The sequence below is a fragment of the Anabas testudineus genome, chromosome 8 (genome assembly GCF_900324465.2).
Source record: "Anabas testudineus chromosome 8, fAnaTes1.2, whole genome shotgun sequence".
In the NCBI taxonomy this organism is placed as follows: domain Eukaryota; kingdom Metazoa; phylum Chordata; class Actinopteri; order Anabantiformes; family Anabantidae; genus Anabas; species Anabas testudineus.
Genome location: NC_046617.1, coordinates 16,682,563 through 16,708,789, shown reverse-complemented (window position 1 = coordinate 16,708,789; position 26,227 = coordinate 16,682,563). Strand labels below are relative to the sequence as shown.

Genomic DNA, 26,227 nt, shown 5'->3' with positions numbered 1-26,227 from the left:
TAAATACAATCACTTGAAATTCGAATGATCACTGCTGACGTCTAACATTTTACATGCATTATCATTATTGTTATTGTCATCATTGTTATTATTATTGTGTTAAATGCACCAAAGTCACTGGTTGATTTGTAGCTTCAGGTGCTGTAGTTCCTGCCACTAAAGTCAGATTCCATCTACAGCATGTGCTTATCAGTTACAGTTTTGTTCAGATGATTACCAGGTGTAAGTCTCCATGTCAGCAATGCCTGCACTAGATAACAACAACCTCTCATTATACAGACTTAGATCATTATCATTTTTAGCCATTAGGGCTATCATGAATTTTAGACATTCATGGTTCCCAGTCTCATACTGGAGTTGAAGTAGATAATAAATCCTGCTGCTGACAAGCGAGGACTCATGGCTCACTAGTGAAAGTGTGGTCTAAGGTGCTGAAATGTACAGAAACGACCCTGAGCAGTTCTCCAGCTGCGTATTTACATTCTGAACATGCCAGCACACCTGCACTCTTCACCCAGCTAACACTAAACTACATGCCTTCCATTCTTCTTTGAAGATAATACAAGAATGAGTGAATGAGTCTTTTGTGTTTAAAGACCAGTTCTCATAGGTTTTGTTATAAAACAGTCTGAAGACACTGAAAGTAGAGAATCTATACTAGACAACAGAGAAGTGACCCTCCAGGCAAACTGAAGTCAATCACTTGAAAACAGCAGGAACAACAGGCAGAGCACCTGACACCCTGACGCACAGCTTCTTTATAAGGTTCCAGTTCCGCTAAAGAGGAACGCTGTTGTTGACAATGGTTCTGTTGTATCCTGACCTAATAGTGAACCAGTGTGATTGACATCTGGACGCTGAACCTGAACCAAACAGACTAATATTAGTTCACCTGTGCTTTTGGACATCACCAGATGAATTTAGTCTTTCACAATGTGTGAACATCCAAAGGTGACTGCAACCAGTAATCAGTTGGTTTTATAATTGAAGATCCTTCTTATTCCTTGTGTAAGTTCTTATGGTTCTTGATGCACATTACAACTAAGGAAACATTTATGCACACATATCTACAGGCCCCTTACATTCTTCCTCTCCTTAACAACCTCTCTTTATAAGAGTCAATCCATTTGATGCAGTACTTTATGTGATTGCAGTCATTTCTAGACTGTATGAGGCTGTTACACTGTAATTGTGTCCACTCAGCTCAGTTTATCCTGTAAACTGATGGAGCCGAATGAAGAAATTGACACAAACAGAGAATAGTTCCCTTGTTTTTCTGCAGGTCTGGTCTGAGGCCAGGGGAGGGCCTGTTGTCCACTCTGAGGGGATGAAAGTGTCTCTGTTAGTGGAGGAGACAAGAACGCTGCTGCCAGCTCTCAGCGTCTGTGAAGAGTTTCTCACCCTCAGCTGAAAAAGGTAAAATAACTTTAAACATGAATACAAGTAAATCTGAAGATTTAAAAGTTATAAAACCAAAGAACTAATAGGACAGACAGTGATCAGTTAGAATAATTACTGCTTTAGTTTTATAAAACTTGAAGACTTTTAAAATAACTTTGTGAGTATTCATTTATTATGTTTTGTGTTTTCATGTCAGCTCTTCATTGTCAGTCTTGTATTTCCTCTCTAGTATTGGCTGTTATTGTTTATCGTGTTTAATCCTTTCCATCCTTTGTTTCCCACTCTGTATCTACATCTTATAGTATCTGTATGAGTTGATTCTACTTACTGACGGAAAAGCACCTCACCAGTTTTGGTAACTGACAAGATAGTTTGCGCTTTCTTTCATTTATTTTGAGTTGTGGACAGCAAATAGAAGACCTCAACGTAAGAAGCTTCTTAGTTATTAATCACTCAACGAACTTGATTACTGATTACCTTTATACTTAATACCCGTTAAGTATACAGTCATTTGCTTGACAAACACAATTGCTTGTGTTTATTGATCCATCGTTGCACAGCGACTACCTTTCCTGCATCAAATTATTATCGTTCCCTCAAAGAATTAGCATCTGGGTTATTCAGTCACTCTCATTCTTGCTAAATCAGGCGGTTATGGATGAATGGGCACCAAATGAGTTGGGCTCATTCTTCCCACACTACACCGAGATAAATGCTCCCCATCCAATAATGGCCAGAAAAGCGTTTCGATGCTACTTATACACGCTCCCCATGTGTACAGCTTACAGGCTCTGTGTGTGGGTGACAGAAAGCAATTACCACAGCTCATGTACCCACAGCTTAATGGAATAACTTGCTGAATCAAAGCAGATTACACATGCAAATCCATGTGATATCAGTCCATGAATTTCATTTGAGGTGTGGTAGTGTATGGTAATTATTTTTTTTCCTGTCGTCAGCAGTGCGCTGTACTGAGGTGATAGAGCTTTTCTTTTAACAACGTTGGACTGTTATTTTATAAACGGTATAAGTAATTACTGTTTAAAAACTGTGCAAGACTTTAATTAACCAGGTGACATGTAGTTTACCTCTCACTAGGTACAGTAATGCTGTTTTCACTTATTCATCTTACTTCCTCTCTCTTGCTTCCAAATTCCAACAAATAGTGAACATTTTGACAAAAAAAGTGCTACTCACACATATTTCTGGTCTTTAAGCTAAGCTAACCAGCTCACTATCAACTTTTTACCTCTTAGCAAGACGGCAGTTCATTCTGAATGTTTGCATACAGTGGCCTATATGTAGGTTTGTTAAATGCACAGTCATTGTTGTGACTGTATAGATATACAGTCATGTTAGTAGGTGTTATCTACCTAAACAGATGGTCTTAGATGGGTTCAGCTAAAGGCGAACCATTGTCATCATGTTATGAAGATAATACCCAGGTCTGTCCCTGCTGAGTATTTAATCAGGTTTTTCCTGTTTGAGGAAAAAAACCCGGCTATGCATGGTTAAATGCTCTTTATGACACCATCCGTGGCTGCCTTGTTCAAGCACACATTTTATAGATGATACTCACCCCACTGGGAACCACTACTGTGGCTGATTTATATTTCCATAAAGCAATATGAATATACGGTAATGGGATTATAGCACTGCTTGCTTAAAGACAGACAGGAGAAAGACCCACCACTGATACTGACAGTAATGATTGGAGTAAGCACATTGTATTCAATTGGATTTTACTCTCTTTGTCCATTTTAAAATGCTGGATTTATACAGTGGGACAAAGATGTTTTGTTTTGCTGGAACCAACTTTGCATCATAGGATCTTATTAAGCACCAAGTTACTTGCAATGTTGATGCATAAAATACTGTGAATTACACCTGAGAGAAGCTAGTCCTTCTTGTTGTTGTGTCCTGGATATTGTTAGAAACACTTGTGTGGTACGGCAAAAACTGAATGATTTATATTTTAGACATTCGCTTGAGCTCTACATTGAAACTTTGGGCTTTAGACTGTCTGTAGTGTAAATTTTGACAAAATAAACCAAGAATATTGTTGTAGGCAGCTTGGAAAGTCCCTTTGTGCAAAATGAAATAGGATGTTAGTTCTTGAAGTTCCCATAACGGAAGTGCACAAATTATCCATCTTAAATTGTGTATTTACATATCATTATGTGGAATACACCCAGTGGATACTTGACATGAAGCCAAAATGTCATGAATGATACAGTTTATTTCAAGAAATGAAAAGACTGAAAGACAAAACTAAGTCAATATTTTTGGAGCCAAGCTAATAAACTGCCCTTCAAAAAAAGAGTCACCACTCAACACCTTGATTTAACTAAGCAAACAAGTAAGAACTCCCACTGGATTAATTGCATAGATGATCATTTTTCAGCTGGCAACAAGTTATTTAACCCTAAGTGATGCAGTGAGTAGCTTCTCATTTCTTAAACAACTATGTCTGAAGACTCATGCTGTGGTCGTGGAAAAGATGATAATCTGTTTCAGAAGAAATTATTGACATGAATCAGGCAAAGAAAACATCTGAGGAGACTAATGAAACTACTAAAACTGGGTTAAGAACTGTCCTATAGAAGAAGGTCATGTGGTCTGATTGTCCAGAATTACCCCGATCCAGAGTGATGGAGCATCAGGGTAAGAAAAGAGGTGGTGAAGTGATGCACCCATCATGTCTAGTGCCTACTGTACAAGCTTGTGGGGGCAGTGCTATGATCTGGGGATGCTGCAGTTGGTCAGGTCTAGGTTCAGCAATCTTATGAGGTCAGTAGACTAACTGAATATACTGAATGACCAGGTTATTACATCATTGGATTTGTTCTTCACTGATGTCACCAGCATGTTCCAAAATGACAATGACAGGATTCATCTGGCTCAGATGTGAAAGAGTGGTTCACGGTGCATGACACATCATTTTCACACATCGATTGGCCACCACAGAGTCCAGATCTTAACCACATTAAGAATCTTTGGCATATGCTGGAGAAGACTTTGCGCAGCGTCCGACTCTCCTATCATCAATACAAAATCTTGGTGAAAAATGTATGCCACTCTGGACGAGAATAAATGTTAAGACATTGCAGAAGCTTATTGAAATGATGCCACGGTGAATGTGTGCTGTAATCAAAGCTAAAAGAGGTCAAACGAAATGTTTGCGTGTGACTTTTATTTGGACATGTGGCGTATTTTGTGCTTTTGTTCATTCATTGACTTGAAAGAAATGACAATGATTCCTGATTTTAATTAAATTATTATATATATTATTATTATATATATTATTAGGTGATAATTTCGTAATTATCAAAATATATATGGCCATAAAATAATGTCATGCAAAGGTTTGCTGGAGTGAGAGACAGAGAAAGCCTGAAATTGTTTTCCATGATGTGTTATACAACAGCCGGACAACCTTTTGACAGACAGATTAATGAGGTATGTGTTAAGAAGTGTGAGAGACAGTGAGTCTGACTGTCAAGTGAAGCCTCCCTTTTAGTATTCTACAGTACTGTAGCATGTGTCATTGCTCAAGGGAAGAGAGGAGGAAGGAGGAGAAGAGAAGGAGGAAAAGATGATAGAAAATGACAAAATGTTGATGAAAAAAAGTGAAGAGTTGTGATTGAAGCGTTCGGCTGATAGGGTGTGGTCACTTAATAACAGAGGAAGATAAAGAAGAAGATGAAGACAAAAGGGGCGGGAGGAGGGAAATAAGATAACTACACTGTGTGACACAGTGATGAATAGGTGGAGAGGGAGACGAGACAGCACGAGAGAATTCATAAAGTGAAAAATGAAGAGGGAAATAAAAGCATGAAAGAGTTTGAGGTGATGCGTGAGAAGGAATGAGCTGTGGAGAAAGAGAGGAGGGGAGAGACGAGGGAGAGCGACTGAGGGAGAGAGAGAGAGAGAAAGAGGGAGGGTAAAGGATGAGCTCATTGCAGTCTCTGGGCTGATGACATGAGGAGGAGGAGGAGGGGAGGCAGGGAGGGATGCAGGGGGGGAGAGGGAGGGGAGGGGAGGGGTCCACAGCTCGTCTGCGAATCGATAGCCAGCGTCTGAGTGCCACACGCGTGTGCTGCTGCAGACAGCTCGACTGGCTGAACCCGGCGTCTGCCTTCCCTCTGCTAGTTTCCAGCATCCCCGCTGCATTCAGAAAAACAGCTGACAGCTCTTCTTCTTCTTCTTCTTCTTCCTCTTCTTTTTTTTCGTCATTGTGCTCTACTTTACTAAAGAGCAGAAGAAGAAATGCAGAAAGCCGGCTCCTTCCCTCCCTGTCTCATCCTCTCTCTCTAGCTCACACGCATCCCCACCCACACCCAAGGATACCCTCCCTGCCTCTGTGCTTCTCTCTCTCTCTCACACACCAGTGCTTCTCTTTCCCCCTCAACCCCTCCAATTACATTTTTTTAAATTTCCTCTGGGGTGGAGATGCTCTCCTGACCCCCCCCCCCCCACCCTCCTCTTTATTTCCAATCCAAGACTTTTGCGGATGCTCTTCTATTTAATCTGCCGCTGCTCTGGTAGTTTGTTTCTACCTGTGGAGGTTTTCCCGGTTCTCTGGTTCTTCTTTAGCCAGTCGTCGCAGAGTGTAACCCCGCACAGGCACTATGCTGGGATTGGACGTGTGTGAGTTTGGGGGTCAGGTGCTGGAGCTGCTGTGGCTAACTATGTGCTACAGAGGTGAGGCAATGGCCGAGTGTGTGTGTGTGTGTGTGTGCATGCTGTGAATTAGTATAACTTCAGTGATCCAAGTTATTAATGTGCATAAAACTCTCATTTCATTGTGTTTGAAATGCATAAAATACTAAATAAATGAAAATGTATGGGCATGTTTCTGTTTTAAATGATGTATGTGCTTTAATGTGTGTGTGTGTGTGTGTGTGTGTGTGTGTGTGTGTGTGTGTGTGTGCCATATGTCTCTATCCTGAAGGGTGTGGACATTTTTATGTCTAACATGAAGCGCTTGCCAAGACAAGCCAAAGGTGGCAGATCAATACCTATATTGATCACATCCTACACTATCTCCTGTATGTGTGTGTGTGTGTGTTTGTGTTTCTGCTCACGCATATTCACAGATTCAAAATGGGGTGTGTGTGTGTGTGTGTGTGTGTGATGACACAGCGTATGCACGAGTTAAACAATGTCACGTATGTCTGCTTTTTTTTTTTAAACGCTGCTCTTAGCTTTTGTGTTTGCAAGAGTACTTAAGATGCAAAGCCAGGCATCTCTCTCTCTCTCTCTCTCTCTCTGTGTGTGTGTGTGTGTGTGTGTGTGGTGTTGACTATACTGCAGTATTGCTGAACAGCTACAGATGGTGGAACAGTCCTGGGGTTTCCCCTCACACAGGTGTGTGTGTGTATAAGAGTGTGAGCTTTTTGAGATAAAGGAGGGAAAGGATCAGTCGTTTATATAAAGAAACGACCGACACGACAATTACAAAATAAAAAATGAGAAGAAACTCCTGTGAAGGTCTTAGAAGTGGCGGTGAAGAGGGATTTAAGTTGAAAGGAGCCCATGAATAATCGATTATATTAACTCTTAACTTGAATCTTAAGCAGCATTTTCAATTGATCACTCTGCTCAGGATCCTTGTGTAGCTGAAATTTTAGTCCTTCACCCATTCTTTATTTCTTAAACTAGAGACAATAATGTTTCGACTTATCTTGAATTTGTGCACATGCTGAATGTTTTATTCATGTCTGACACATTTCACCAACACTAGACACTTCAAGCTATTTCATTAATAATGCAATATTAATTAGGTTGTCACAACAACTGTCAGTTCAAAAACGCTTTAATTATCATTTTGCATAGTTTAATTTGTAGTGAAGTGAAGTTGAAAATGCACAAGAATCATTTAATGGCATTTTGCAGCGTCTGTGCAGTATTTCTGTGGATATGACACATCAAATCTTGTCAAAAACACTTGGCTGGGACTGAATTTTGAAAAACGAGGAGGAGGAGATTTTGATATTAGCGTGGGAGGTGACTGAGTGGAAGATAAATGGCAAGAGTAGCGAGCAAAATGACAAAGCGAGGAGGAATGATTGAGGGAAACAGGTGAAGAGGTTTGGAGAAGGTGGTGAGGTTGAGGAGGAACGCAAGAAAAGAAGGACAGTGAGAGGAGAGGAGGTGAACTGGAAGATATAAAGAGAGGAGGAGGAGGAGGAGGAGTGAGATGAAGAGAAGATGAGTGGAAACAATAGGTGGAGGAAGAAGAAGAAGAGAGGAGGCAGGAGGAAAGGAGGAGAGGGTTTCAACAAAAGAAAGGAAACAAAGGGAAATGTTGGCGGTTGACATTGACATGTTCTGTCAGCAGCTGTTACCAGGAAGGAAACGAGAGTTGTTCATGATATTTTACACTGTGTGTGTGTGTGTGTGTGTGTGTGTGTGGCAGAGAGCGAGTGGGTGAGGCCCATGTGACTGTCAATCAGCAAACACCAGAGCAGTCAGCGAGCAGCCTGCATAAAGTAGGCTAATTGAAGTCTTTGTTTTATTTCTGTTTTCTCCGTGTTTTCTAACCGACTCATCCCCATCTCATCAATGTATGTCCAGTTCCTAGATATTCATATCACAATTAGCCTTAAGATCAAGCTGCACCGGGCTTGAATTTTGTTTAACTATCACACATGTATTGGATTATCATCATGCTGGGTGTCAGCTAGTTGATTGGTCCTGTATTTGCTTATGACGGAGGTCCCTTACTGACATTTTTACTTATAGTATCCTAATAGCAGTAAGCTGCTATTTTCGGGATGACTTTGTTGGAGGAATCTAAGGAGCCCAATGGATCTCACATTATGATTGGAGGCCATTTGATTTAGTTCAGAAATGTATAACTGTGTGTTTGTGTTTGCTAGAGAGTGTAAAGGCAAAACTTTGAAGTCCTTACATTTTAGTTTTAGAACACATTTATATTAAATATTATTATTAACAGTTTTAACAAAGCAAAAACATATGTAAATGTGAGCAGCTGTGTTGCACACTGCTCACTACTGACTACTGTGACATTACAGCCTGAGCATATTGAATAGAGTCAGGCCTGCAGAATTCAGTGGGCTAAATATAAACAGTGTCAGTTGTGACCACGCTGATATTTGTTTGCCATCTTAACAACTTGGGAAATAAGATTTCAGCAACTTGCTGGTTAGCATGATGAAGTGTTACAAGTGTCTCCAGTGTGAACAGGGTGTCTGCAGCTCTGCACGGAAATCACGCAGGTGACAGATTGATTCTAGTTGTGTTTTGGCAGAAAAGGCCACGCGCTGACAGCAGCCTTGGAGATGGAGGCAAACCCTGCTCGCATGTAATGCTGTTATGGTGATCATTCCTCTTTACGACCCTTTCCTTCATCGTAAAAGCTGTTACAGGCTTTGCAGAGGCCTGAAAGATTTCTTTTTATCTTCCACCGAGCGTGTGTTTGTGTGCGTGCGTGCTCCTCTTTCTATATATGTGTGTGCATTTCAGCGTCCCAGAGGTCTCCTTATAGTATTAGAACAGAACAGTGACAGCGAGCCGAGAGGACTATAAAAAAACTGCAAATCAATGCTGATGGTACACACACACACACACACACACACACACACACACACACGTAGTGAGAAAGGAGTGTTTTCCTCACACAGTGAAGGGTTATCTGGGTTAAGAAAAGAGGAGCCAAACAGGAAACGATTATCAAAATGAAGGAAGGCTGTTAAGGCAAAAGGAGAGACGTTTAACAGATTATTTAAAGTCTCAACAAAATGAAACACGCCCTTTCAACTCTGAGAGGTAATGCCCCATTGGTGACACGGTATTTTAATGAGGCTCAGTTTTGTAGATTATAAAAACTACAGTGCACTTGCTCATAAAGAAACAGTTTCAGGTAATCCATCAGTTTCCTTATTGGCAAAGACAAAAAAAGCAACCAGAAGTTCGTTTTCACTGGAACTAAACTACTCTCTTGCATTGTTAATGTTTAATTTGTACGTTTGTGTGTGTGTGTGTGTCTCGTGTCTACGTCGAACACACTGTGTGCATTTAGATCCCATGTGAACAGTCTTCTTTGTATCTTCCCCTGAAGCCAGACTTTCCTGTGCCAGATTGCTGTGTTGATTTTCTCTAAACATGTTGATTTAGCACATGAACATAGAGTCTATGTACTGTATTGTACTGTATTGTACTGTATTGTACTGTACACACTGTGACAGGTCCGAGTCTGATGCTGTTCAAAAATCCAAATTATTTTTATACAGACGTAATCCTAAATTATTTTAATTTAATAATGTGGTTTTGTGACTGAGTTGCCACTAAATGGCATTGGCCCAGCTTCCAGAGGGGTCAGCAGATCCCTGTGTTTGCAGTGACTGCCAACATTTAATGCAAAATGATGTCAAATGCAGAGTGCAGAGATGCCGAATGAGCAAAAAGAGAATGACCACAAAATAATCACCAATTTTCTAAAAGACTATTAAAAAACAACCATGACTCTCGTAGCTAGAGTCTAGCTCTCTATGTTTTTGTTTCCCTCGACATCCCTAAACACCTTCTAGTTTTTTTCTGGTGTAATATTCTAGAAAAAGTAAATATACATATCAAACTCACCACGATCCATTAGGTTTAGCAACAACACAGAATGCTGATTTATACTTCTAGCACATATTTTACATGTGTGTAATGATGCAGAAGATGCTTTGACAAGCTACCGGGTTAATGAGGCAGTGTTACCGGCATAAAAAACAAATTCACCGGGTAATATCACATCATAGACCGTTGGAAAAACCCCACACACGTTTGAAAATATACAGACACACACACACACACACACCCACACAGTTGCACACACACTGCTGTCTGTTTGCTAGTTTTAACTTGGTTCCAACAGCAGATTTGCACAATATGGAGGGTTTTAGCTCTGCATGTTTAGCCCTAATTCAGCTGCTCCCTCATGTTTTGGTCATAGTAACAAATAACAGTTAAAATCTAATTAAGCTTTAATATTTTCTGCTCTACAGGACGGGTTTAAACTTTAGCTGTTCATTTTAAAACTGTTATTTAAATAAATTCTTCCATAAAAGCAGCAGAATCACTATTTGTTACAGACTTTGATGATTAAGTTAAGCTGGTAAAAACACATTTTGCTTGGCTGCTACAGTTTTAAAAGAAACCCACATTAAAACCCTAAGTTGTACAAGATACTATCTTTGTGTGGACCAAACCCTGCCTTTTAAAACAAATGTTAATTGATGCAGTTACTGACAGCTCAGCAGTCGGGAGATCAAAGATTAGAGCTCAGGCATCACAGAGGAAACTGGTTTTAATAGCAGCTCAGAAACTGCACTAGCTTATGCTGCAGTGTGTGTACAGTGTGTGGGGGTTAGAGTGTGACATGTAAATACAGTGAGGTATAACATTTATGAGCACATGCAACATCCATAACTAAAATATAATATTTAATGTTTGTGTGCTTAGGTGAGGAGGTAATAACTTCAACCCAGAAACCTAACCTTAACCAATGCATGCAGTATCAGTGCGCCACTAGGAGTATTTCATCTCCAACTCCTTTTTAATCTAAATGTTCATATAAAAAGTTCCTTAAGTAATTTATACATTTACCAACAGTAAAAATGCACTGAGAACATGAGCTTCTTGTAAGTAGAAATGTATTGGCTGGGTATGCAGACACCATCAATGTGTTCTTTAGCGGTACCTGCTAATAACTTGCCACACACTATGTTAAGTGATGGTGCACAACTATTCTTATCTGAAAAGTGCAAAAGTATAAAAAAAACTCTAAGGCTAAACATTGATTTAAGTAAAACTACAACCAAGAGACACTAACCTCTAAGACCGACCACATCGTGTGTATTAATGTGTGTAGGGAATACTAATACTGGTAAACCATCAATCTCTCTTGCTGCAAGTGGAAATCAAATGCTCCACTGTGTATATTCAGACGTATAACATGTTCACAGCAAAGGTGATGTTATTGCAAGGGGAGTGGAAACGGTTGCCATGGTGACGGGGAAAGACAGTCGTGTTTGGCCTTGACTGGGTGGGGTGCTGCTACTAGCACAGATGAATGCATGAGTACTTGTGTGTGCATCTGTGCGCGTGTTGGCACTTAAATTGGGTCATTATGTGACAGTTTAACACATTTAATTTCCACTAATGTTTACAGAAGCTATAACACTCTTTGTGTGTACTTGTGTACTTTCTATGTCTTCCAATTAGCTCTACACACAGCTCGGAGCTGGTGTACACTGAGCTGTCTCATTAAGAACAGTAAAAACTAAACCAGAAGCTATTACACATGCTCGTTACACCACAGTAAATAGACGTCCAGATTGCAGTATGTGTGTGTGTGTGTGTGTGTGTCCTGTTCTCCAGATAATTAACCTCTAAAGTTATGCATGATTGTGCATTTGTGTTTGTGATCATATGGCACTTTTGTATAGTAAATGATCATGTATGTGTACAAAGAACTAGCTTTTAGCTAAGAAGCATGATTAGAGTAATTTTAAGTGGTCATGAGGTTATAAGTCTTTTCAAGTTGGATTTTAGTCTACATGAAAAGATTCTGTCACCTTTCACGTCCTCACTCTTCAGCGTGGACACTGGGAAAAGCGAACACAAGGTTGTCGATTCCTGCCTTTGGTGCATCTTGGTAATAAAATCCGGTGCTACAAGGTCAAATAGTTTACCCTTCTGTTAACAAACCATAAGTTTTGCAGAAAATAGAGTCTTGACAACCATTTTCTATAAAACAGATGTCTTCTTGCTACTTTTGCTACTAGTTTAAATCCTTCCAGTTATTTTGACCCTTCTAGTCGGCAAGTGTTCACTCACTGGAGATGGGGATGAGACAGATGCTAAAATGAAATTTCAGCTTGCAGAACACATTATCGAATGTCTGTAAAATTCAATATTGAATCAAAATCCTTGATGAAATCAAAACCCGGATGACTGGAGCTGGCCTACATAGAATTATAACCTATATCTTGTCCCAGACTGAGTCTCGCAGTGCAGGCAGAGTTTTCAGTCACTGAAATATAACAGAAATATATTGGCTGATTGGCTGAAATGTTGTTAGATACAAAGTTTAAAAAGTAAATATATGGATAAAAGATTGAAACAATGCTTTAAATCAATAAACAGTTAATCAAGTTTCTAATCAATTCAGGAATATGTTTAGGGTGACAATGAAGAGGAACTGAGTGTAAATATAAAACACTGGTTTCTAAAACCTTCTGCAAACAATTCAGCACGTTGAACGTTGATATTTATTGCTCTACTCTTCTATCTTCTTTCTGGAAGGTCTCATGGCCGACAAAAAGGATTTGCCTATTGAGGATGAAGAGGATGAGAGAAATCTCAACTACAATCCTCCTGCTCAGAAGTCTTTGCAGGAGATTCAGGACTTGGACAAAGATGACGAGAGCCTGGTCAAGTACAAGCAGACCCTGCTGGGGACGCGACCAGTGGTGGCAGGTGTGTGTGGTTGTTGCTTACCTGAGGAAGTGTTTTTACAAGTATAAGTTGTTGTAACAGATAGAAAGTTGTTAACTGCAAATTCATTCTGAGTGAAACAATTACAAGATAGAATACACAAAGAAGTAAAGCAAGGACCCTCTAAACCTCTCAACATAAACCCATCTAAAGGATTTTAATGTCGTGTCAATTTCCATTGGGCTTTTCCTGACAGTATTAATAAAATAGCCTGTTGGAGAGATGCCATGGGGCAGTGGAGTAGAGGGATGCTGATCTAATGTTAGCGGTTTTGTGGCATCTTATTCCACTGCGATTGCCCTCAGTGCATCAGCAACATGGAGAACATAACGTGACGACTTGGTGCACAGTTCCTTGTGGCCCTACTGATCAAACACACACACACACACACACACACACACACACACACACACACACACACACACACACATACATGGGAAATCTGCTTGCTTCAGCATCTCTAATCCAGCAGCCGAGCCCTGACAACTGATATCAGTAGAATAGCTCTGACTCCTCTGCTGCTGTAACTCAACACCCCCTCACCTACAGCCAACACTAAGAGCGATTACAGGGGAAAAAGCAGAAAAGGGGAAGCTTTTATTGTCAAACAATGAATGCTGATGTCAGACCTCTATACTAGTTTTGAATTTACCTTTCCTTAATCCAGAGTGACTGAAATATTTGAATAATATTATTTTATTATATACAGCCTAAAACTGCAAGTTCTTTTTCTGGTCATCGGCAGGTTTTTCTAAACACTCACAAATGCTTAAAGTATTTCTTAAATCCACATAGACAAAACCAGATTTAAAAAATAATCGAATTTGCTGCTTATAACCAGTGTTTTTAATCCGTTTCTCATAAAGTTCAAGTTTTAAAATCGAAGAGTTAAAAGAGTTTTTGAAGATTCGGTAAATATCTAGTTGAGTGTTGTTGAGAACCGACCATCAGGATTTAGAATAGTTTTTATGGATCACTGGCAAATTATCTCTGTGACTTGACTGTATGGTAATCATCTTCATCACCTTTAATCGTCAATCCAACAAGAAGGTGAATTGAATTTCCTCAGAGCTGTTCATTTAAACAAATGAACAAAGAAACAAGCTAATATGTGAGTGAAGAAATACACAAATCTGTGAATACTCTAGTAACTACACTGTTTTTCATCTCCAGACCCCTCTGGGCCTAATGTCCGAGTGACCAGACTGACCCTGCTGTGCGATGAAGCTCCTGGACCAATCACCATGGACCTGACAGGTGCTCACTTCCTATTTCTCACCCTGTCATCTCTATTTTTGTTGTTCTCCTTCCAACAGCACCCTCCCTAAACTCTGGCTAGTTCTAGATGTGTTTGCTGCTGCTATACTGATTTCTGATACAGTGACTAAAATCTCTGACACATGCCCTGGAGCAAGGCATCCCACCACACGGTGCTGCATCTTTGTGTACAGAGACTGCAGTGGGTGTGCGCGTTCTGAAGAGTGGAGAGACAGTTAAATGTTTGCTTTGTGGGCAGTATTGACATTTTCTCCTGGATGCAGGCGAAAGCGACAGGCGGGGAAGGACAGTGAGGTGTCTGGAAGTCTGTGTGTGTCTATGTGGTGCATGGTAATCAGGTGACTGCAAAGGCATTATGTCATTCCCTACAGGGGACAAAGTTTATCGACCTGTATGTGTGTGTGTGTGTCAGGGTGTGTCTGATAAATAGGACAACCACTGACTGTGCATTTTTAAATAAAAAATACTCTCAAAGGCTAAGAATAAAGCTTACCTGCTTTCTAGGCTGAACTGACTGTGTATTATGATTCAAACAGAGAGAACTGTAAAGTATCTCGCAGCATGTTTAAGTGTGTAATGGACGAGCTGCTGCTGCACGAAATGGGCACTGTCATTGCAGACCAGACAGATGTAATGCTTCCAGATTGGATCTCGGTCATCGATGATGGAGTAAGTGAAAGGCAGAATGGAAAATCACTTGAGTAATGTCAAGTTGGGCTTAGGCACTACACATTTTTAACACAAAGACTGCAATAAACAGGGATGTGTAGTACTTAAAGGGCACGCCACCAGTGATACAAGTTCAAATTCAGAGCAGTGAAAATCTAACTAAACTTGATTCGTATGTAATTCAATATGCTTTGAATTGCTTATGGCGATTATACAAAGCTACAGAGGTTAATATGGAGCATGTCTGTTATATTATTTATTTATACTTTTGCAATCATCCTGACATATTTTATCATAACAAAAGCCACACATAGGATTCATGTATAGGTTTGCAAGATATGTGGGCTCACAATGATATACAATTTATGAGCACTGACTATTTGTGAAACATGGCGCTGCCACCGGCCTGCAGCACATTTAAACACGGCTTGTAAATTGCTTCTGTGAAATGGCTCTTCAACGATTGGATCTTGAAGATTAAAGTTTGTGGGATTGTCACTGATGTGTGATATTTTTTATTGTAAGCGTTCCAACAATCCACTGTTTGCTCTCTGACACTGAAGGCTGTTGTAAAAAGATTTGTTGGCCCTGCATATCTAATGTACTGTATTTGTATTGCTGAATTTGCTAAAGAAATGAAAAGCTTCTTTCCCTGGGAGATGTTCACATTATTGAATTCATTTGGTTTAATTAAGAGAAAGTTGTATTTGCGCATTTGTGCTGTTGAACTAAAGAGAAAAGGAGAAAGTGCTGATTGCTGTGTGAGAGAAAAGTATCTCCCGAAGTAAATCTGTAGAGTAAGCAGCGGTGTAATAATCGGTCCTGCTGGTGTGTCATGTTTCAGTAAGACAGCCAAGCCGGCACCAAACTAGATGTGAAGTGGACCTTCCATCGGTGGATGAACACATTAGACATCTCATTTTAGGTTGTTACCACAGCAGCATGCTGTATACTGCTCTGCATGTGTGTGTGTTGATATTAACAGGAGAGAAAAATGGGTGGCAAAACAGAGGGTGTGATAAATTACACTATAGTAGAGCTGACTGTGCTATAAGGGGAGTTTCATACTCAAGCTATATAGACGCAACTGTAGAAGTATTTTATATACACAGAGAGCGTCTGTTACTGTCCTGCATCCTGTGTCCCATGATCCCAGTCAGGTCAGGTGACTACTAGAGGTGAAAATGGCTATAATAGAGGAAGGTGGTGAATTAATTAATATTTCCATGTTGCCCTCCGTTTCCTGTGCAATGTCTCCACCACAAATTCAACAGGGACAAGGTCTGAAGAGAGCAAGGGTCATATAATAAAGACGCCGATGAGGATGCAGGTTGTTTACAGAGAAAACAGTTCTTCAACAGAGTTGAGACAGAAAAAGATGCTTACCAGACACTTGACGGGCTGTTCCATGAGACTTTTCTGGTTTCTGGGTCTCCTCCCACAGCGGCCATATTATGCATAATTTTGGGTTCATATTTTTGTCAAATATTTTGAGATATAAACAAACTACGAAATCGTCACATGAGTTCAACTTCAACTTGTTAAATGTACAATTTAGATAGACTGAGTTTGATTAGTTTGCCATAACTACTAAAGCAGGTTAAATATATTTTTTGTGCTGCATGTCTTGTGACACCATTCCTCTAGTGCAACATTTATCTTTCATACAAGTACTTTTAATGAGAAACTGGCTCGTCATGTGGAAGGGGACAGACTCACTCATTAATTGTCCCCTGCAGCATGCAAGCAGGAGTATAAATGGAACGGATGCATCAGATAATGCTCGCTGCATGAGGATGATTCATCACAAATGACACACTGTGAGAGGTGAAAATGGATCTGAAGGAATATTAAGGCAAAGATCTTCAAAATTATGACGCTCAGTTCATTTATACAGTGTCTTTAAGAGTGCATCAAGGTTTCAGTATTGTTAAGTTTGTCTCTCACACATTTTTATCATTATGCACTCATCACCTATCACTTACTTTAGATGGCTCTACTGAGAGTGTGGTCCCACAGATTTTGGTTTTATTGATACTCGACAAGAATTTCTCTGTTTCCAATTGTTTGTTGTTGCCGTGCTTCTATTTAGATCAATGTCCGGTCTACCAGAGAGAGAGAGAGAGAAATTTGTAGCCCTGTGTGGCCACTTGTGTAGAAGACATTTACATTTAGTTATTTGACAGGGCTTTTATCCAAAGAGGTATATCTATATATCTAGATAAATATCTGAGCCAAGGGGACAAACGTTAAAGTAAAGTGCTCTAGAAAGAGCTGTTACAGAGCAGTTCACGATTGTTTATTCTAATTTTTTTTAAAGGTTTTAGGTGTAGAGAACGATTTAAGTAAAAAAGAAAGGTTTGGAGGAGTTCTGTTTTCAGCAGATTTTTGAAAACTGAGAGTGAGGCAGCTGAGCGTGCAGAGCTGGGTAGGTCGTTCCACCATTGTGGAAACACAACGTTTAAAAGTTTTGCCTGGGATCTTTTTAGCTGAGCTTAGGGGACCACAAGACGTTGCTGGCTTGCTGAGCACAGTGGGGGAGAAGGATAGTAACCAGGATGAAGGAGTTCAGGTAAACCGGTGCTGTTGAGTTGACCACCTTGTAGACAACGGTCAGGGCTTTGAACCTGATGCAGAAGCTACAGGAAGCCGGTGCAGAGATCTCAAAAGTGGTGTAACTTAACCTTTTTGGCTGATCAAAAACAAGACGTGCAGCTGCATGATTATCTGCTGGGGTTTGACGGTGGGTGCATGCTGCTAACCCCGTCAGTAAGACTGTGCAGTAGTCAAGCCACAATATGACCAGAGCCTGCACAATGAGTTGTGTTGCATAGTCTGAAAAGTAGGGTCTGATCGTTCTGATGTTGAAGAAATCTGCATGCCCTTGAGACAGAGGAGATGTGGTCGGTGCATGTAAACCAAGTAGTCTGACTGCTGTTCTACCGCTCTTATCATAATGTCCACATCTAAATTGTATCCGTCCTAGTTCATTTTTGAATTGACCTCAATATTTAAACTTTATTTTGTTTCTATAACAGTATAAACATGCTGTGAGGTTAAACATAACACTTTAGAGCATGATATATGGTGTGTCACAGTCTGTACTGTGTGCTGTGTGACCTGCTGCTGCACCACGCTACACAAAACAACATCCTTGACGTGTCTTTTCAGTGCTTTGGTGCCCTTAATGCAACCACTGGTTTTTGTTAAACATTCATGTTCCCAGGGTTTTTCTTTTTGCTGAGCATGCATGCTGCTACACATTTTCTCAGTTACACATTCAGCTCACTGCTGTACCTCAATGAGCACGGTCATAGACCCTCAGTGATATTTTGTGGTTGCTGTTAATGAAATTTAATTTATTGAACTTAAATCATTATTATTTTAATCCAAAATCCACCAGTAAAAGTAACCCTAACCCATAAATCATGTGTTAATATACATATTATTTTATTCTATTCATTGTATTAGTTGAAATCTACTGAGACACCTCACAAGTTCTTGTGCATGGGTGTCACTGTTCCCTCTCCCAACCTCTAACTATCAGCCTGTATGTGGATTTGCGTGCACATGTACATATTTGGAAGAGCACATACATGTGTGTGTGTGTGTGTGTGTGTGTGTGTGTGTGTGTGCATGTCTGAGAAGAACAGGAGAAGACGTCTCTTCACGCTGACCTATTTTCTCAGTCAGACACTCCCAGGAGAGGCCAGCTTTTTTATTTTCTCCTCTCTCCCTCTTCTGTGTTTCTGTGAGTGAAAGCAGACGAGGAGAGAAATCAGAGAGAGGAGAAATGAGAGTGGAGAAGAAGAGATGGAGATAAAGCAGAGAAAACTCTCCACAGTGTCAGCTACAGAGGAAACAGCTTCATTGGCTTGATAACACACATTTCTGATTTTATTTAATGGGGTTGTTTAAGTGTTCGAGTGGTGGAATAAAGCTCTCAAACCACAATGGGAAGATTCCAATTATAATAAAAACATAACATGTCATAAAACATAAAACTATTTACCAGAATTTTGTCAGGTACCTTTTTGCAAATAACCAATAATGTGCAGCAAATACACATATATTTTAAAAATAGCTGTAACTTAAACCTCTAACCCACAGTATTTTTGAGTGAACAATGTGCTGTGTGCAGCTTCAGTTTTTCAGTCAGTCACTTTGCCTTTTTGTCTCTCTCCTTCCTCTCTGTCTCTCTTCCTCCTCCTATCTATTCACTTTATTTATCTATCTCTCCTTCATCTCCTCCTTCCTCTGTTTCGCTTTGCCCATTAGGAAGCACTCAGGACTGATGGTTGGGTTTAAATTGAGCATAAAGTGATTAGGCACTAGACGCATTTCAGATTGCTATGTGCTTTTACAATAGCCGAGGATGCTTTCCCCCCCTTTCATATGGACCTATTCAACCCCACAGTGGAGCAAAGACTATTTTATAGTACAACAAATTGTATTACACTGTAGATTTGACACTAACACAAAATTACCAAACTATCAGAGCTGTACTGGGGCATCGATGCAGAAAACATTATCTCCCTGTTTAGCTGAAAGGAAAATGTTCTAAATCCACCAGTTTAAGTTTTTATTCAAATGATTTTATCCCACAGTGAGACGAGCTGCTGATTTAGTTTGAAACTAGGCAAACATGCAGCTGTAGGTGTGAGCATGTTGTGTGTATTTTGTTTTTGTTTCTTTTTGCTACTCACTGTGATTTTGTCTCAAACTGTTCAATGAGTACAGAGCAGTACTTTCACATGTATTTATTGTGGGAAGTGAGATCCAGATACCAAGACAGCTGCAGCATCAGTAAAATTGGCTAAGACCCCAGAGGATTAATTAATCTTAAGGAGCACCTTTGATCAACTTGGGAAAAGTGCAGGGTCCCTCCGTCCTGAATGTGCCAGCAGTAGCAGTGTGTGTCATATACTGAGTCATTCAGCATGTTTTTATCATCACCTACAGCGCACATCTGCTGAGATACTGTAACAGCTGCCATCAAGTGTGTCATGTTCATGTTGTTTTTATTTGCAGGAGACCTGAGCGCCCTGAAGGAGAAGAGCTTCTCCTTACAGGAAGGAGTGAAATACAGACTGAAGATCCACTTCCAGGTAAGAGGTAGACGCAGTCACAGTATGTTACGGATGGAGAGATTCACCGTGCATTAGAACCTGGATAGACTACTGTGTGTATTTACTGTAAGTGATAAGGAGACAAAAGTGTGCTGAGTAAGCCACTGTGTACTATGATCAAACCACAATATAAAACTGGACCATTATCATATTTAATGAGTCTCTTCAGTGATGTTTTATAAGCTGGTGCCAGTAAGGATTAATGCCAGACGAGCAATCAGTAAGTTTGTTTCTCTGGTCTAAACTGTGATTATATTTTAGATGTGTTTGTTTGTTAGATTTAGATACTAGTGATTTCTATTTAGTTATTTATATTAGATTATTGTTGACAGTTGTTGCTCTGTTAGTTGACCACTTTGGTTCAGACTCAACAACTTTCTGACAGAGCGTTATTGTGGTTCTGGGTTCCCCAGAGAGAATAAACTGACTTATCTTTTTAGAGGATTAAATATATGTTAAGCATGGTTGTTTTGTTAATAACAACAGCCCCAAATCCTTCACAGTCAAAATCCCAAAAATCATGATCCATGAGTTAATTACCCATAAAGGATTCTGTCTTCTACTTCTCCCACTGGAGTCTACAATTACCATTTTTCCAACATCTTCCTCCTCATCCATCTCTGTGTTTTTATCTTCCCCACTCTTTGCCCTTGTCACTTTCTCACACCCCTGTCCTTTTCCCCTTCCTTCCCTTCTCTGTTACAAATAAATCACTCTGTAAACACACTGCAGCGTGTTTTTCCCAAGCTGCACCCCTCATGTCCATAATAAATAAATACAGAGACACAGAGTGAAGACAATGGAATATTTTTGAAAGGAAATGCTGAGTAGATATACACGGGAGAATGAAGTGTACCCAAAGGCTAGGGAGGATGTTTATGGAATAACGATAATATTAACAACTATGAAATATTTCTACATTTGCCCGATTTGCTACAGAAATATGAAACATGCACCAACAAAGAACAATACTGACTTAGAAAAGCAAGCTGGCTGTTTTGTTATAGTTTTTATAGACTTTAAGGAGCTTTCAAAGAAAAACACTAGATACAGTTGTAGATGTTGTTGTGCATTTGTCAAATTCTCTTAAATTCAGTGAAGCTGCTGCAAAAGTACTCAGCGACCAGCTGAATTTCAAATCATCTGCAACCTCCCTTAATGGTCTGAGAGTGATTCAGAGAGTGGGAAGTGTTTCTGTGCTGGAGATGACACTATTATCTGAGTGAATGGTGATAAAATAAAAGGTTTTGATTATGAATAAAAGTGCTTTTGAAACTACAGATGTAGGGAAACATGTGATACATTGATTTTTTTATTGTATTGCTATGGTGAGAGAAAGGGTGAGAGAGAGAGACTGGAGCCAGCTCTGGAGGGACTTGGCCCTGAGGGGACCAGGAAAGACGTGCTCAGACTCTCCAAACAGCTCACAGAGTCACTGGCTCTGCTCTACTGTGAGGACACCTGCTGGACAAACTGCCTCACTGCCCCCTGTTCAACAGAAGAGAGCAAAGCTTGCACATTTTGTAACACAAATGATCATAAAGATTCTCATCTCATGTTTCATATGTTGTTTTTTATTAGTAATGTCAACACCAATCACAGATACAAAGCATGAGCATAAATATCTGTTATAATTAACTGTAATTCAATATGTATATATATATATATTTAATAAGTATTAAACTGTTTTAATTATGCTTTTGGAGCTAGAGCATATAACTCACTAATCAATGGCGTAATAGCAGAAGGTGTCATGTCCTCTACAGCCATATGAATATTTAAGTTTCATACTGGTTTTGTACTGTTTGCCCCCTCTTTCTAGTCAGTGTGCGATTACTCTGCAATCTCCACAGTCCTGAACCTGCTAAACACAGACTCTAGAGACTAAATCCATTCAAGTTATGTTGGAACTGACACGAAATTCATGCTAACGTTTGATAAAACTGTCTGTGTCTGCAGGTTAACAGAGAAATTGTTGCTGGCTTAAAGTACCATCATGTGACCTACAGAAAAGGAGTAAGAGGTGAGTTCAGTTTATATATCAGATCTGTTCAGCGTAACAAATTAACACATGTCATTGTTAATTATATAATATTTGTGCTGTGTGCTCCTTAGTTACTATTGAGTTTGATTATATTAGGATTCCTCTCAGTCCTGCAGCTCGCTGTCATTCAGGAGGACGCTAACAAACATTGTGAACATGGCCCCAGGTTAACAAGTGTCCATTCTGTCTTCTGTCTTCCTCCAGTGGACAAGGTGTCATACATGGTGGGAAGTTATGGACCAAGGGCAGAGGAGCATGAGTTTCTAAGTCCGGTTGATGAGGCTCCCAAAGGCGTGCTGTCACGTGGCCACTATCAGATCAAGTCTTGCTTCATTGACGACGACAAGAACATCTACTTGGCCTGGGAGTGGAACCTTGACATTAAGAAGGACTGGCATGAATAGAGAGAGAGAGAGAGAGAGAGAGAGAGAGAGAGAGAGAGAGAGAGCATTGATGCTACCAACCCTTTTCAGTTCTTTCTCTTCTATTCCTCACCTCCATCTTTTCCCCTCCTCTCTTCCACCTCTTCTACTGTACCTTACTCTGTGAGAGCAGACTTGTAATGTCCAAACAGGAAGCGCCCTTTCTCTGTTTTCCCTCTTTTACCTTTTCTCTCTTCTCTGTTCAATGCAGATATTCTGAAACCATTTGTGCAAGTGGGACTTTTAGAGAGGAGCATTATATTTACATCAATTTCCCATCCTGAGTTATCAACATGATGATGCTCATTTTTCCTTTTTTATTTATCTGTACCTTCACACAGCAGCAGCAAAGTCTGCAAAAACACTTGTGGCACAAACAGAAATAGAACATAAACGTGGCAAGATCTTTGAATAACTTCTTACACCTAAAGTGAAAAACATTAACGAGCTAAAGATGCCTTTTTCAGTACAATATATAATTTATGTATTAATATTGTAAAGCTATGATATAATGCAAGATGGTTATGTTTACTAAAGTATATTGCAGTGATCTACAGTCAATAAATGTGAGGTTTTCCAAAAGAGAAGTAATGAAAAACATAAATAAAGAGCACAGAGATGCTCAGCAGGAATTCTGGATCCACGTCAGAACGTTTAATAAAGATTTTAGCCGTAAAAGTGAAATAAGGGGAGAAACATGAGGCAAAGATACAATGAGAAGTTCCCTGCTGATCCACAGTGACACACACTTCATGGAGGCAATAAAAGTGCTTCAACACTCTCAGTGTTTGATTGCAGCAATTTCCATCAGAAATGATTCTCTGAGTCTCTCTGAGTCATAACTCTGTGAAATCTGAATTCACAGACATAGTACACATAATTTTAGATTCAGCGAGACACGGCCCTACTGAAAATATCATCACCACCAGTGTCTGCAGCAAATAATCACAGAAATTTTTCATCACGTTTCATTTTCTTTAGTATCAAATCATGTGTTAGTGACGCCTTTGTTATATGAAGGAAGATGTTTTGCTCAGTCATGTTTTGTCTTACTTTCATATCATGATTTGAATACCTGCTTGTCCTAAGATCCCGTGATTCTACTTTTTAATTCCTTTAAACAAATCAAATCCAGACTCAGATATTTTTACATCTGTATACATCATCCACTACAGTTTTGACTCAATAGTTAAAAGAATGTTTTCCAATAATATCGCTCTCTTTTAAAACCGTAATGTACTGGGATGAGGATTTACATGCTTCATGCACTGGATCTTGGATCTTGTGTTTTGCTTGTTTCGAAAAAGTTTGTTCTCAAAAGCATCATTTTTCTTGAGACTGTAATTGAACTGTGTATATTGTAGAAAGAGGTGCATGTGTGTCCTTTAGGATTTGATTTACTCAGTAAAAAGGAGCCAAATTAGCCCTTTCTCAACCAGGGACACAAGATGTGTATACATTTCTGCGTTAAACATTGATGAACGATTTTAAGATGGGAGCCGAAAGTACAGTGAGAGAAGTATATCAAGGGATGAATTAATTCCAACAAAAAAATAAAAATATGGTTATTGTGTTAAGTCTTTGGATATGATATTGTCATTGTTGCTGAACATTATGAACACTGAACTACCATTTGAAATCGTTGTGATCTAAGACTAACTGTAAATGTTGGCTTGTTGGGTGTTGCATGGTTTAACAAGATTCTCTCTTTCTTTTTTTTACAATTTTATTGTAAGATTTAATGTGACTTAAAAAAAATCGATGCTGATGCAATATCCAGATGTCAGTGGTTGCCAGATACTGCAGATACAGTATTTACAGGGATATTTTTAAAGGCACAGATAGGTGGAAATAATTTGTCTGTGCCTTATGTCCTTCCAGCCTGTAACCATCAAGTGCTGCATCTTTAAATACTGGTGTCAAACCTAGTATACTGTATCTTTTAATAAAGGCAATTCAAACAACAAGTAAGAGTCTCCTTTTAATTGGTTCTTCTGTTAATATGATTCCTGTCTTTTCCATTTAGTTTCTTGTGCTATTTCCACACCGGCCACCAGATGCCCTCAAACATCCCCTTCATCTCCAGTCACCTGACCTCCTCCACCAACCTACCTATAGGTAATTTTATTCATTTGGCTCATGCTTTTATTCAGTGACACTTACTTACAAGCAAGGAACAGACACCAGGAGCAACTGCAGGTTCAGTGTTTGCACAAGAACACGTCGATGCTGGCTGCAGGATCTGGGGGTCAATCCACTAACCCCTTCTAGTGAGTTTGCATTCAGGTCCTCTCTGCTCACTACTGCAGTCGCAGTACCTGAATAATGGGTTACTAATTTTGCACATGGCTTGTAATAGTTTAATATACATTAAGACAACTTAAAGAAACTACTTTGTCAGACAAAACATGAATCACAGTTTTCACTCAAATACAAATTTGGCTTAATTAAAGAATAAATGATGAATTTCTGTTTACCTCTAAGAGTTAATAAAATAGTAGCAGCAAATATTATCTGGTGCTTGTAGGGTTTTTTTCTATTAGACCAGTTGTTTCCATTTATGTAGGCATTTGAGCGGCATTTATGGTCTCATCTTTTACAAAGAATACTGAATTGTAGGATGTGCACTGGTGCTGCTAGTGTTATCTTTGAAACAGCACAATGAGGCAAACGTCATAAAAGGGTAACAAGTTATTTTTTACATCCCTCCTCATCTGTTACAGTCAACATCAGTTAAAACCTTTTTTAATCACATGTACAATATTAAAATAACAGCAATGTCTTGTCATGTTAGTTTAGATTTTTAACACATCGTTACCCCCTAGAAGTCATTTTGATGTCATTCAGTCATTTTAGCGCATGAAGTTTTGGGAACACAGACAAAATTTCCCAGGTGGACGTTGTCCTATAAAACAATAAAAAAACATACTTGACGGTAATCCACCTCAACTATGTGTCCCAGTCCTCCTTGCCCAGTGTGGTTGCTGCGATACTGGTGTTGTTGCTGCTGAGTGCCTGCTCCAGCATTGCTCGCTGGGCTCTAGCTGGCAGGTAGAGGAAGGTGTAGATGAGAGCCAGCATCAGCAGAGCCAGCAGCAGAGGGATGCCCCAGTCGGATGTCACTATTGGCTCGTCACAGCGAGCCTGCAGAAGAGACTTATTTGGCATGGTGCACAGAACGTTTACAGCACTGATACCGTGGTGAGAAACAAGAGAAATGTAAGAAATGCAAGGCCGAAGGGCTTTGTTTTAAAATCTTAACCACAAACACTTCTTCCAAAATAAAAGCTGGGACTTTGTTGAACTATATCAAATGAAAGTAATGATATAATTTTATAATCTTTTGATTAAGGTGATTTCTCCGAACTAGACAGGGTTCCTCCACATCCAGATGAAGAATTTAGGCTCCACCAGTTCGAGAAAAGACACAGCAGGACAAAAGGCGCACTGCACAAAGGAGATGCTGAAAAAGTCAGCTGGACGACATGGAGTCAGTTAAATCTAGAGAAATACAACATCCTGGTAGGTTGGAAAAGCACCTCCTCCAGCTTCTTCACATCTTAAATTCAATAAAACATCCAGTTGATATTTTACAGTTAATAGAACAAAAAAAAGTTTGATATTGAAAAGGATCAGTCTCTCTCCACTTAGTCCTCTTTGTCATCTGACTGAAATGTCCGTGATTTCCACTCAAACTGTGTAATACCACATTCACCTGTGTGTGTGTGTGTGTGTGTGTGTGTACAGGTAAACACTCCAATCTGTTCTTCAGC

General features: G+C 39.7%; 1 protein-coding gene across 2 annotated transcripts; it reads left to right on the top strand.

Moving 5' to 3' along the window:
• The first annotated feature begins 1,328 nt into the window (after positions 1-1,328).
• Positions 1,329-24,410, top strand: arhgdig (Rho GDP dissociation inhibitor (GDI) gamma). Of its 2 annotated transcripts, none has more exons than XM_026356677.1 (6): positions 1,329-1,416; positions 12,721-12,894; positions 14,086-14,169; positions 19,891-19,967; positions 21,948-22,011; positions 22,237-24,410. In XM_026356677.1, exons 2-6 carry the CDS (start codon positions 12,726-12,728, stop codon positions 22,434-22,436), a joined length of 594 nt encoding a protein of 197 aa, XP_026212462.1. In that variant the 5' UTR covers positions 1,329-1,416; positions 12,721-12,725; the 3' UTR covers positions 22,437-24,410. The 2 variants fall into 2 exon arrangements, with proteins under 2 accessions (XP_026212462.1, XP_026212378.1); XM_026356593.1 differs by lacking the exon at positions 1,329-1,416 and adding an exon at positions 5,918-6,105.
• Positions 24,411-26,227: the final 1,817 nt, after the last annotated feature.

Bases quoted from the DNA above. Each gene is read 5' to 3' on its own strand.
- arhgdig (XM_026356593.1), top strand. From the start codon at position 6,033: ATGCTGGGATTGGACGTGTGTGAGTTTGGGGGTCAGGTGCTGGAGCTG. The intron at 19,968-21,947 runs GTAAGAGGTAGA...CTGTGTCTGCAG, and splicing joins GACTGAAGATCCACTTCCAG to GTTAACAGAGAAATTGTTGC. The intron at 22,012-22,236 runs GTGAGTTCAGTT...GTCTTCCTCCAG, and splicing joins CTACAGAAAAGGAGTAAGAG to TGGACAAGGTGTCATACATG.